At 28.9% G+C, this 13,254-nt stretch overlaps 1 protein-coding gene across 3 annotated transcripts in view; it reads left to right on the top strand.

Moving 5' to 3' along the window:
* LOC107444333 (putative ATP-dependent DNA helicase HFM1) overlaps positions 1 to 13,254 on the top strand; it is a 74,612-nt gene that overhangs the window by 21,367 nt on the left and 39,991 nt on the right. For 2 of the 3 annotated variants that reach the window (XM_087159054.1, XM_087159053.1), the window contains 5 exons: positions 4,740 to 4,872; positions 5,819 to 5,920; positions 6,430 to 6,575; positions 7,764 to 7,811; positions 9,069 to 9,115. In XM_087159054.1, coding sequence (XP_087015180.1) covers positions 4,740 to 4,872; positions 5,819 to 5,920; positions 6,430 to 6,575; positions 7,764 to 7,811; positions 9,069 to 9,115 — 476 coding nt within the window. The remainder of the gene's footprint in view (positions 1 to 4,739; positions 4,873 to 5,818; positions 5,921 to 6,429; positions 6,576 to 7,763; positions 7,812 to 9,068; positions 9,116 to 13,254) is intronic. The other variant, XM_087159055.1, reaches the window with a different exon arrangement.

Below are 13,254 nucleotides of genomic sequence, written 5' to 3'. Positions count from 1 at the left end.
AAAATTAGTTTGTTTTAAACATTAAAGTAATAAATACACAAGTGGGCGACTTTTGTGCTAAAATACAAACTAAGGTAGACAACGTTAAAGGGCATAAAAATATAATTAAAAGCAGACAGCTGTTTCGGATGCTCAAAGGGCAACCTTCATCAGTGCAACAGAAAGAAATGAGAAAAAAAAAAAGAAAGAATGGGAATAATCTCGGTATATTGGCGCGAAGCGCCACTCACCGATTCATCGAATCTGTGATGTCATGAGCTAGTAAGTCATAATTTACTAGAAGTTTTAGGTTTTGTAGATGTAATCGCAGAGTAGAAAATCTGCGGTGTCATGTCAGTCTAAGTCTTTTAAGGATGCAAAACTCCATTAGTTTTGCGGGGCTGGCAGGAGTGATCTAAGCAGCTGAACTAACTCTTTGTTTTGTAGAAGTTCTTTCATTTCCTTGAAGAGGAGCAGAAATCTGTTGGCTGCGTCGGTGGGTGTCTTGGGTGGGGCTCTTCTTCCTTTTGAGGTTTTCCTGGGTCTTGCACCGCAGCCCGAAAAACAGGCTGGGTGCTCACCATCACAGTTGATGCATTTCGCCGGGGAAGATCTTGGCTTCGTACATAAGTACGAGTAGTGGGGTTCGGCGCATTTCAGGCAGGCAGGGTTGGTTGCTTGTCAGTTTCGCTGGGTGTGACCATATTTCTGACACCTGTAGCATTGTATCTGAAATCTTCCACCTCTGAATCTTTCGATTTTAACACTTTTCTCAAGCATTGAGATGATGTTATAGATGTTTCTGCTGGTGGGCGTGTCAGTCTGTATGACGAGGAAAAGTGGGAGGGGCCTAAGCTCCTGACCACTCCTCCTTTTGATCTGAACTATTTTCTCGGGCCTAAGTCCAAATTCGATGAGGTATTTTTCTATGGAAAATATATCCGTGTCTGTCCTCGGATGAGGGTCTTCAGCTTTTTGTTTGGAGTAATTTCCATTGCTGTAGTGGTAGAAGTAGTGGGTTCCGCCGGAACGGCAGTCTCCCCGCACTCTGCCGGTACTGGATCCGCTTGGGTGGCGGGAGCTGGATCTGGGTTTGGGTGGATGGGTTCGCCCTCTGGAACTTTATCTGCTTGTGTTGCCAAGTTGACGCCAGCTTTGATCTTTTTCTTCTTTTTCTTTTTCCTTTTCTCAGCGAGATCAGGAGTCTCTGTAGTATCCATCTCGATGGTGTACTGGGTTGTTGTCTCCGGTTCAGGACTGGGTGTTGTAGTATCCAAATCAGGCATTTGAGTATCCATGAGTTCAACCGGAGTCTCAGAGGTCTCGGACTGCAGGGGAGTTTCAGTCTTTTCGGTAATACTGGTCTTTGCTGTAGTCTCAGGCCTAGTTGGTTCCCTGTATAATCCTTTCTCTTTGATCTCTCGGTATCTGTCTCTGATGATTCTCAATCTGCGATGATTGTCGTAGTGTACAATTTTTCCGTTTCTGTTGAATCTCCATTCGTAGAATTTAATTTGGCGTTCAGCGTCACTGATCAGATTATCGATGGTTTCTAGTGTGGCTGTTTTATCTGCGTATTCCACGTAACTCATTTCTGCGACTTGTTCGTCTTGTTTAGTCCTTCTATCGTAATCCGAGTCAGAGTCTGAGTTGTAATCGGGAGGAAACTCGAACTTAAACATCCTTTTACCTCCACGTCCGAATCTGCGCATAGTAGACATTGTAGCTAGGGAGCTCGGTCACAACACAACCTTACTCCTCGAAGTCTCAAGAGAGAATCTGGTCCAGAAAGAAATGAGAGAAAATAGGGTAAATAAATAGAGAAAGGTGACGTCACAAGGGGGTTAGAGCAACGGCCAATAGGAGGGAAGGGTGAAAGGGTGACGACGAATGGGAAGCAAGGAACAAAAAGTGGGGGGGGGGTAGTTAGGTTTGATCATCGATTTCCAAACAGGAGAAAGATAAGGAACGCTGGATGGAACGTAGGTCATTGACCAACAGTTTGGAATTTTTGAAAATATTATAGGACTCATAAAAATCTAAATCAAAAATTGAAGAACAATTTTGAATAACTTTAGAAGAAGAAAAATCAAAATTATGATTAGAGTCCCAACAATGTTGGGCAATAGATGAGCGTTTAAATTCTATTATTCTCTATAGAATTTAAACGCTCATCTGATTGTAATTGATAAAACAAATTATGTTTATATTGTTCTTTTGCTTTATTTACTTTTGACAAAATATTAAGGATTGGTTTGTTAAGCCATGCATTTTTTATGTAAAGAATTTTTTGTTGCTCAGTGAAATGTTAGAATCTTTCAGTTCTTACTTCATGAAACATTACAAAATCAAAATATGTAAATTTTACAAAACAATGAAAACACCTGAATAACTTTTTATCTAATAATTGAAATATCAAATGATGATAAGAAAATTTTTAGTTTGAGGTGTAGACCTATAAGCAATAGATTTTCATAATCGTCAAACTCAGTTCTTTTATTCTCAACATATGAAAGACAAAAGCAATATCTAGAAAATAAGGCCCCAATAGTTAGAGCACGAAATTGGTTCTATAGTTCCTGAGCAATAAATATTTTTTAAATAAGTCACATTTTAATTTTTAGAGAACTATTTGTCTCACCGTGTTCAAATTTTGATTTGGTCATTTAAAATAACATAATTTAGAGTGATTTTTAAAAGATGGCACTGTTTTAAGAGAGATGTTGCTGTTTTGGAAAGATGGTAAGTTTTAATATTTTTAAGTTAAATCGAAAAAACTTTGGTTTTTAACTTCAATTATAAATATAAGCATTTGTTTTGCTAGTATTAATTATGGGAAACATTTTAAAATTTCAAACCAGTTTTAAGGCCTAAAAATTAACCATAGGTGGTCACAAGGAACATTTTTTACCGTTTTTAAAACTATTCAAAAATTAAAATTTTCTTATTTTTGTAAAAATACACATTTTCATAGTGTTTATACCTATTAAAAAATTGGAATTCTAAGATAATTTTTAATCTGGCCAAGTTATGTTGAAAATGATCAATTATTTTACTGTTCCACTAATCTTAATGCTTCTGAAGCTTTGACTTTTCCTTCCATTACCTACCAGAAAAGAGAACTCATCTGAGTTGTCACACAATGGCCTTCTTTCACCCTCAAAATTTGTAAATGGGAGGAAACACGTGACTGTTGACACTCTGATGTTTGGAACGAAGAGAGATGAGGAAATGTAACAGTAGGCTTGCTCAATTTAGTTATTATTTCTCAGTTCAATGACAAGTAGTGCCTATTACCAAAATTAATGAAGCATCTTTGGTGTCAATAATAGCATGGCGATTTTTTTTACATTTTTCTTAAGCGAATTAGTGCCATTTCTCTATTAATTTTGCTTTATAGTATATAATTTATATAGAGTGTGTAATTTTTTTTTGTTTCAGTCACAGTAATTATTACCCAAATCAATTAAGCATCATTGGAGGCAATAATAGTTTTGCCATTTTTATGCAGTTCTTAAATGGATTAGTACCTTTTCTACAATAATATTGCTTTTCACAAAGCTTATTTTCAATTTCAATCAGTAATTATTACCAAAATTAAACATCCGCATCATCAATAATAATATGGCATATTTTTATATTTTTCCTATCTCTAATATTTTGTACTATCTCTCTATTAGTTTTATATTTTAACACAGATATTTTTTTAATTAAATTATTGCCAAGTAAAAAATTTAAGCAAGCATCATTTGCATCAATAAAGGTATGACGATTATTTACGTTTCTCTGATTACATATTAGTATTGTGTTGTATTAGTACTATGTGCTTCGTCAATTTTGCTTTTCAATGCATAACTTAGTATTTTTTCATTTTTATGCTGCTTTTAAATGCTTAGTTTTAAAGTATTTAGTTTTATCTAAACTTCTTTTTAATGCTTAACTATAAACTAAATAAGCATGGGGTTTCAAATAACTTTATAAATACAAATTTAATGATTTAATGTATTTAATGATCATGTGAATCATTGAGTTTAACTGACATAATGATTTAAAAATGATTAAATATTAAAAAACTTGCATAAAACTACCTTTTTAATTAGAGTTATTAGCTAGCAAATATCGTTGATGTTATCTTTAAAATATTTACTAAAAGAAAAATCATTTGTAGTGTCATATTTATCAATGGTGAGTTCCAAGCCAATGAAAAAATTCCATTTTTCGACAGCTCTACATAACAAAACTAATTGAAAATTTTGAACGAATTTTAGAATCGAAGGTAAAATTTACCTCTCCAAATTTCAGGATGATAAGACAAATGGTTCTGAAGTTATAAGAGAGACACATACATGTACAGACAGGTAGACAAACACTTCATTTTATTATAGATATTTAACTCAAACAATGATACACGAGAATAAAATATTTTCGTTTTTAAGGCGGTTTTAAAGTCATTATCGTTCTTTAGTTTTCCAAAGAAACAGATTTCTATGAACTTTAAAACTTTTCTTTGAATAAGTTTAAGCAACAAATTATATTAACTTCTATTAGATTAAATAACTTACTTTTCTTTAAGAAAAATTTATTGCATCCCACATATGTTTGAATGTCTTAATTGCGATTTTATGAATATGTTGGCTATTTGCATAATCATTTTCAAAACTTGTTTGCCACAAAAGAGAGGGGGGGACTACAATTTTTATACACAGTATAGCTACCTTAATTATGCTAATGTTAAGTTGTACTTTTTTTTCTTTTCATAGTTTTGTGCTACAAGAAAAAGTGTTGTGCAGACTGCTTTAATTTTGTCAAAGGCCACCAGTTTTGTGTTCAGCTCTTTGCATAAACAGAAATTGATTGAAGCTGCGGGAAACATCAATGACACTAAACTCAGAGGTATGTTTCTTCTTCACAGCACAATAGCTTCTATTTTCATGGAAAATTGCAATGGAAACCCTATTATAAAGAGATATTGAATTAATTGAATGTTTAAAAGAATGTTTATATATTATATTATATGATAAGTGCATAATATCTAATTATATAATTACATTATAATGATACATTTTGAGATAAAAAAAAATATTTAATCACCATTTTATAATTAATAAATGGTAAATAAGTCTTATTTTTTATTTAAAAAGTTATATTTACTTTTGTTATAAATTTTATACAAAACTATGTTAAATGAATGTATGTAATTAAAATAAGGATTACAAAATAACTATTAAAAATTCTAAAGCAATAGTAACCATTCCTAGGAATTCTGACATACCGGTACAAAAATAGTAAATTGGAACTCAACTCTACAAGGTGTTAACTGTTCAATGTCTTATAGAATCTTTATTATTACTACTGTGATACAACCAAAAGTACCATTTTTTATTTATGTGGTAGTTGTCCCCAGACATATAAAGCACATGAGGGAATTGTGCGGTTAAAGCATTTTAATTTGTGTTAATCTTTATGGGGCAAATGTTTAAGAAATACCTTTTAGCATTATTGTCTTAATATAACTTTTTACTGAAATATGCCCTTGCTAATAAAATTTTATAATTTTTATATTAATTAAAAATCAATTATTTAATTTGAAAAATATTCTAAAACAAGTTTATTGATAAAGTTAACTGAGAAAAATTAAAAGTTTAAAATTTTATCTTAATAGAATTGAAAGCTAAGTCTGTGAAACATTGTAACACAATAAAAAAATTTAAAAACTGTTAATTGAATCATTTTTAATTTTGATGCAACTGTTTAAAGAAATATGATTCTGAACCAGTGGTAGGTGAATAAAGTAAACAGGGAGGAGTAACCCTGTAATAATAATTCTTATGTTTTTCAGATTGTATTTTAAAAGGAATAGGATTTCACCATGCTGGTTTGAGTGTTTCAGACCGAAGAATAATTGAAGAATTTTTCTTGATGTGCCAAATTCAAGTAATAAGTAAGTTTTCTGTATCATCTTGTGCTTCTGTATCTTTTCTATTTAGATGTATTTTGCTCTGAACAAGGTTATTAGGTGTATTTTGCTCTCTTTGTTTTGTCTGTTCAATCTACAGAATTATCAGGACTATGCATAATAATAGATGGATAAAGAAGAAGAAATTTCATTTATTATGTAGGGGCCCACTTTTAGTAAAAAAGGGTCCCGAAGTTTGGAAGTTCTGAGTCTTAAGACATATTATTTCTAAAGTCTAATGAATCACTGCAGATCGTATATCAAATAGTATTTCCTAGTAAGCAATTTCAAACCTCTGAGTGTTAGTTCTGACTTTTTTGAACTATTAGCAAGCTTTCCTGTATCAAAAATCCGGTTTCTCTGATCCTATTTTGTGGCAGAATAGCACATAACATGGAAATTTTGGTACAATTTTACCCAAGAGCTCATCACTTGGAGGGTTAATAATAACCCTTTTTTTTTTAAAAAAAAAAAACATCTTTTTTTCATTGCAGTTTCCACGAGTACATTATCAATGGGAGTGAATTTCCCTGCTCACTTGGTCATCATAAAATCAACCAATCAGTATGCAGGTGGTTGCTACAAAGAATACTCTGACACACAAATATTGCAGATGATTGGTAGAGCTGGAAGACCACAGGTGAATATCTTACATCATCTCATTCTTTTATGGTTGAGGAAGTGAAGGATTTTTAGTTTATAGTTTCACTTGAATGTAAAGAATTGTAATTATTATAGGTTACTTTGATGTCTGGCTTTTTAAATAAGTTGTGATTGGGGCAGTTCAGGTTTAAGAAAAAGCATTCGTTATTAACTTATGTATAAAGAATAGTCTACAGATCAAATGCAAATATGTCATATCTGCTTGTCTGAAAATACTCTTTATAAAAAAAAAAAATTTTGTATACTTGAGGAGGGGATATAACAACGCTAAAATACTAACCACAATTTCTTCATTTAAAATGAATTACAATTTCATTATTTTTCAAAAATAGTTATCATAAATAATATCACTTGAGTTCCAAAAATGTATTAAAAAATTGTTCATTAAAAGAAAGATTTCTTATTTTGATAGAATATTTCCAATCATTACTCCTTATCTTACTATGGATGTTGAATGAAATTATCATAACTTTCAAGATGATATTGAATTTTAATTTGTATTAAATTATTATTGAACATAAGGTTAGAAAATAGTTATAAAAATTCTATTGTTTTGTCTTTTTAAAAGCTGTTTCATTTAGATAGGTGTATTGGTCATAAAATTTTAAAAAGACACAATTTCATTTTCAATTGCTCTTGAATTATTATTTATGATTTTTTATTATACATATTTAAATTGTTTTTTTTGGGGGGGGGGGTCAAAAATTAATGTCTATTTTTTTTATAATTAAATCTAAGTATTTGGTTTATTTTGCTCTATATTGGGGGTGTATAAAAATTTGAGAGTTGACCTATGACCATGGAAATTTTATATGTTTTATACATTTTTTGATGTATTGGCAAAACTGACTCAATTTTCCTTAATACTATTAATAAATCCACTTATGAGGCAGCGAAATAATAATAATAATTAAGACAGTGAAATAATTTCACTACCTGAGAATTAATAATTCATTTCCAAGTATGACAGTATGTAATAAATAGATTAAAAGTTTAAAGTGATTCTTTTACAAAATTTTTAATTTTTATATAAAGCAATTTCAAATGTTTTTAATTTTAAATACTTTTTAAAAATTAATGGTGTGTATATAAGTACAAAATAATCTAATTGGATGTTAGTTGATATTGTTAAACTGAAAGAGTGAATATTTTCTTTTCTTTTTAGTTTGACTTTTCAGCAACAGCCGTTATAATGACCAAGTCTTCTTTAAAGGTACAATAACTTTTTATACAACACACAGTAAAAATAGTTCTTGTATATGATGTAATAAAAGCTAAAAGAGATTACTCAATTACAAGAATTAAGTAAACTCTAATGTTCATGAAAAATTTCATTATATAGTATTTGGGCAATTCCATGGTGTAGGATGTAAACATTTCAATAAATTTAATTCTAAAAAAAACGCTTACAATGGTTAAAATATATAAAACTAATCAAATTATATTTTCTTTTTTTAGTATTTATCCATGTAAAGAGCACAAAAAATAAACAGACCACCCTGAATAACTTTTGATCTAATGATAAGATCTTCACACCCTAATGCTCAATTTTAATGGTTCACAAAGTGACTTCAAATATGCTAATTAACTAGTGCAGACGATATTTTAAGTTACGAAATCAGATTAAAAAATGACCTTGAATAAACATACCATTTTTTTAAATATAGATTTGGATTTCTGACCCCCCAAATTATTTGAAAAATATTGTCACCATAGTTTTGTCAGGAGAGCAATCCTAAGTTTGGATCCCGTAATGCTAATTCTACTTTTTGTGTATTTCGCTATATCTCGACAACTTTTTAAGTAAATTGAGAAAAATTTGCACAGTTCATTAGTTTCACATTTCTTTGAAATGGAAAGGGAAAGAAGGAAGGAAGAAATTATTTAAAAATATTAATGGCTTATAACCAAGATAAGAAAAAACAACCAAGATGTGCTTTTCTGTTAGATTTAAATTTTCTGTGCCCTACTATAAGGCTCAAAGTGAACTGTTCAAAAGAAATTCAGACCTAAATAACCTCAATGCAAAATTAATTTTATCAAAAATTAAATTTTTTTTAAGTTAATAATGAAGTTTTATCTGTATTATACACTTTAAATAAAGTTTTATTAAAAATACTCATTACTTGATCATTATTTTATTTTACTTTTTTTTAAAGCGAACACAATAAAAGAAAAAGTTGGGTTTTCTTTACTAATTAAATGCGTGTTTGATGATCTAATTCTAATCATGTATGTTATTCTAATCATTAAGAGTGCTCTTGACATTTTAAAATGGAAATAAAGTTTTATTATTTAACATAGCTTAATGAATTTCTTTTGGCCTGCCTACTTAAAATGAAGAAAAAAACTTTCATATCAACTGAATAATTTAGTAGACCAACACGATAAATGAGATGTATTAAAAGTAGATAAAGGCTTTAAAAACTGTAAATATTTTCATATAAATCATAGTTTCTTTTTGCTTCAGGAAAAATATGAATCTATAGTTAGTGGTAAACAGCTTGTGGAGAGCAAGTAAGATTATTCATTTCTTCCTTATATAGTGACAAATAGAAAAGTTAATACAATGTTGCAATACAAATTAATTACATTATTTGTTGGAATATATAGTCTAAGTTTTTTATTTATAAAAACTCGTCTCTGGCAAAAATGGCATTAGTACTTCATTATGTGTTAATTTTCATTTCTTTCATCTGTAGATGGCTTTATTAAATTCTTATCATCATTGCAACAGCATGAATATTTTTGTAATAAAATGTCTTTTTATAGAGGGTTATATATCATCAAATCATCTTATAGCCAACTTAGTAATATATTTACATAAAAATGCTTTAAACTTTTAAATATTTAAATTCCAAAATTCATTTTAAAATAAATTCTAAAAATAAAAAGGCTTTTGTTCATGGAATAAATGTTATGGAGAAAAAATAAATACTTAATGGAAATTTATGAGTAATAAATTAATATATGGATATAAATGAGATGGGTGTAGAAATGAAATAGTACATAAATGGTAATATTATGGTAGTGGTGACTAAAATGATAATTTTATTTACAAAATTTGCATCTTTAATCCATAATAAAAACATATCATTAATCTCAAGTAGAATAATTATACATTTTCATAAAGTAGAATTAGTCTAAAACAATTACAAGTTAAACTATCGTATTTTAAAAATTTCTCAGCAGAAAAGGCTTACTCCTATTGAATTACTAATAATTTATAGACTTCTTCAGAACCCTAAAAAATAGCACAAAAATAAAATTAGTGAAAAATATACATCACAGTGTGAATAAAAAGAAATATTTATTGAAATGGTACCTTTATGTACAGTCCGCAAAAAAAAAAACGAATCACCCTGAATAACTTTCGTTCTAATGATCGGATTTTCACGAACTAAGTGTCAATCTTAATGGTTCATGGGGGTGACCTCAAATATGTTAATTAATTAGTACTAACTATTAGTTAAGTTACGAAATCAGACACAAAAACGTACTTTCTCTGAATAAACATATAATTTTTTTTACATATTTGGAATCTAGACCCTTGAATTAGTGGGGGTAGACAAAATTTTAAAAAAATTGGGTGGTAAATTGGGCCGCAATAAAGGTTTATATATTTGGCGATAGTCCAGAAAACCGCCAAAAAAAGTCGCCTGCGCAAATAAATATTTTAAGATAACCCATTGACTAATTCAAAAGAGGAGGGCTTAATTTTACTAGGTTGCTACGCAACCAAACTCTGATAGTAAAAAAATTGAAATAATGTTCAGTGATTGCTCGGAGGGGCTTAATTTATTGTTAATAGAAAATATCTCGAAGTTTCCAGGCCATAAACAATTTTTTTAGGGGATTTCTGTCCAAAAAGCAAAAAAAATATTATTTTAATCTCCTTTGAAAAGTAAATTTGAATCGATTTATAAATTATTTATGATAGTTTTTAGAATTTAAATACATGAACTTTTTATCTGATATTATTTAGATTACACTGTTTTTACTATATTTATTCGAGGATTTTATACTAAAATAAAATGAGCATAACTTATTATAGCTATATACAAAATTTTAGGGATAATCATTTTTACAGTTTTAATCGAGTCTTCTAGGCAAGAAAGTCTGAAGAAAAAAAAAGTGCTTGAAAAATAAAATATAGATTGTATAATAATTCTAATGCACATTCACAAGGCTTTCTATAATTTACGATATTTCTTTTTCTATAACTCAAGGAATTGCTGAATGTTTAGTGGCATTTTAAAAAGATTGAAATATGTTATGTTTAAGAATAAGATATTGAAATAATATGTTGCAAATTGTAGGATTCATTGCTTAAAAAATCGCTTCATTCTACTAGATATTTAGGTTACATCATTTCCTTTGGATAAAGATGATTAGCAAATAGCATCCTCATGTTTCGATACATTCTGAAACTTATACGTTCGCAAATTCACCATAAAATGTCGCACAGCATATTCTTCAATTACGATAAGCTACATTTACCACCAAATACTGCTACTATGGTTATTTTTGCTTTCTTATATATATCTGATGATCTCTTTTTAAACAGAGCTCGTAAGATCCTTAAGATACTGAAATGGGAGCACAAAAACTTAAGAGATAAAATATTTAATTTCATTAACTCAAAATATCTGGTGTCAAAACGTTAATTTTTAAGTTAAATATAACTTTTACAATATTGATGTTCTTACATTTTTAAAGACCATATGAATCCTGATAAAATATTAAAATGCATATGTTTACTTTAACTAGTGTAAAATCCTTATCAAAATAATGATCAAGACCCAAATGTAAAACAGTATAATTGACGATAAAAACTCAACTGGCTTCAAAACATATGAAGAGGGAAGTAAAAGTCGACATGTTTCGAGTTTTCAAATATAATCGCCCATTCTCAAGACTTGTCAGGCTTGGATAACTAGTGACTTTTATTGTTGGACGCTCAAAACATGTCTATTTTTATTATCATCTATTATTTTTTTAAATCAATGAAGTTTTTATATTTTCGATTCAGTTTCTTGGGATTATCCATTTAGTGACACAACATATTAAATTATTTCACTCGATATTAAAATAAGTTTTACTTATGTTATAGGCACAGGTTCTTAGATTGAAAAAATAATAATTCACTACTTTGTAAAAAAATTAATGCAGTAAAAAAAAAATTTTTTTTTTTGCTGCAAGCCTTAACATTTTAGTTTAAGGTCATAAAAAAATTCCGATTACAATTGAAATTTCAAAAGTCGAATGTGAAAATGGAATGTCCACTAGTACCAGGAATCGAAATTAAATAGTAACAAGGACAACTTTTTTAAACAAGTTAGCGTTTCCGTCCTACTCGAAGTTGTTTGAAAAGGTATTTTTTATATATCGATTCCAAAGTTTATTCTACATATATTTCAGGGTATTTCGATCGAGTTTATTTTTACACCCTTATTTGCTTAAAATTATTAAATAATTTACTTAAAATAAATTACTCAAGCTACATGATTTAATGCATTTATAGTATAGTAATAAACGGAGCTTCCGACGCATATCCTTAACCTTAATACCGCTATCATTAAATAAATGGAATAAGCTTAGATAAATAATAAAAGTTAATTTTTCCCTCGTGTAATTTTCAAGGAATAATATATTTCGATCAAACAGATTTCATTCTGGAAATAGCGAAATTATTGAGTAGGTCCCTTGGAGCAATATCATTCTTATCCTCTTTTGACGGAAAAATTAGTTTTCACAGTTTCTGTAAAAAGTATGTTAGCCTACTTGCCACGTTTTTTTTAAAAATTTTTTTAATTAAAATAAGGTCGGAAATTGTGTATTGTGTGCACAGCTTCGGAATCCTTACAAATTTCAATTTTTAGTATTTCCTGATTAACAAAATAAGGCATTTTCCTGATAACAAATTATACTACAGTAATATCTTGGAAATCATGCTAAAGTAAAAAATTAAACTAAATAGTTTAGTATATTATCAGAAAAAAAATCTACTTGGTATCATAAAGAGTAAAAGATATAATGAAATAATTAGTGAATCACACGTGGTCAGATAATTAAAAATTTAATTTCACAACTAAGATAGTAGGACGACATTTAAGATACTGAGATATTTTAAGACACTAAAAAAATTGGCTACGTATTCCACAGCTTTTTATGTTCGGTATCTTTATCCACTTTGTAGTGACTTATAAAACATCAGCACTATTTTAGATAATCTAAGTTGAAGTCACAAGAAACAAAAAAAAAAAGACAATCAATAATTTATATTCTTTTTTCAAAAAAATAGTATGCTAAGTAAATAATCAGCTGTTTTGCATTAAATAATTTTAAGCAGCTGAATGTTTTTAATTTCTTAACAAGGTTTTATTCTTAGCTAGCAGACAATAATTCTTTAAAAAAACTTGACTATAATTTGAAAAGGAAACTTAAATTAAAGAAAATCTAAATTAGAGTTCTAAAAAAATTATTAGTATATTAATGAAGAAATAATAAACGTAAAATGGAAAAGAATAAGAATTTTAAAATGTTAAAATTTTATTAAATAGTTGGTAAAATAGTTCTGCGATACACTTCCGGAAATTTCTTTTAAGATTAGGATGATATAGGGTAAACCAACAAATGAAGGAGCATTTCATAGA

This window comes from Parasteatoda tepidariorum, chromosome 3, assembly GCF_982258835.1.
Source record: "Parasteatoda tepidariorum strain Cologne lab strain chromosome 3, Ptep-v5.0, whole genome shotgun sequence".
Taxonomy (NCBI): Eukaryota; Metazoa; Arthropoda; class Arachnida; order Araneae; family Theridiidae; genus Parasteatoda; species Parasteatoda tepidariorum.
Note: the sequence above shows the minus strand (reverse complement) of the source record. Positions and strands in the feature narration are given on the sequence as shown.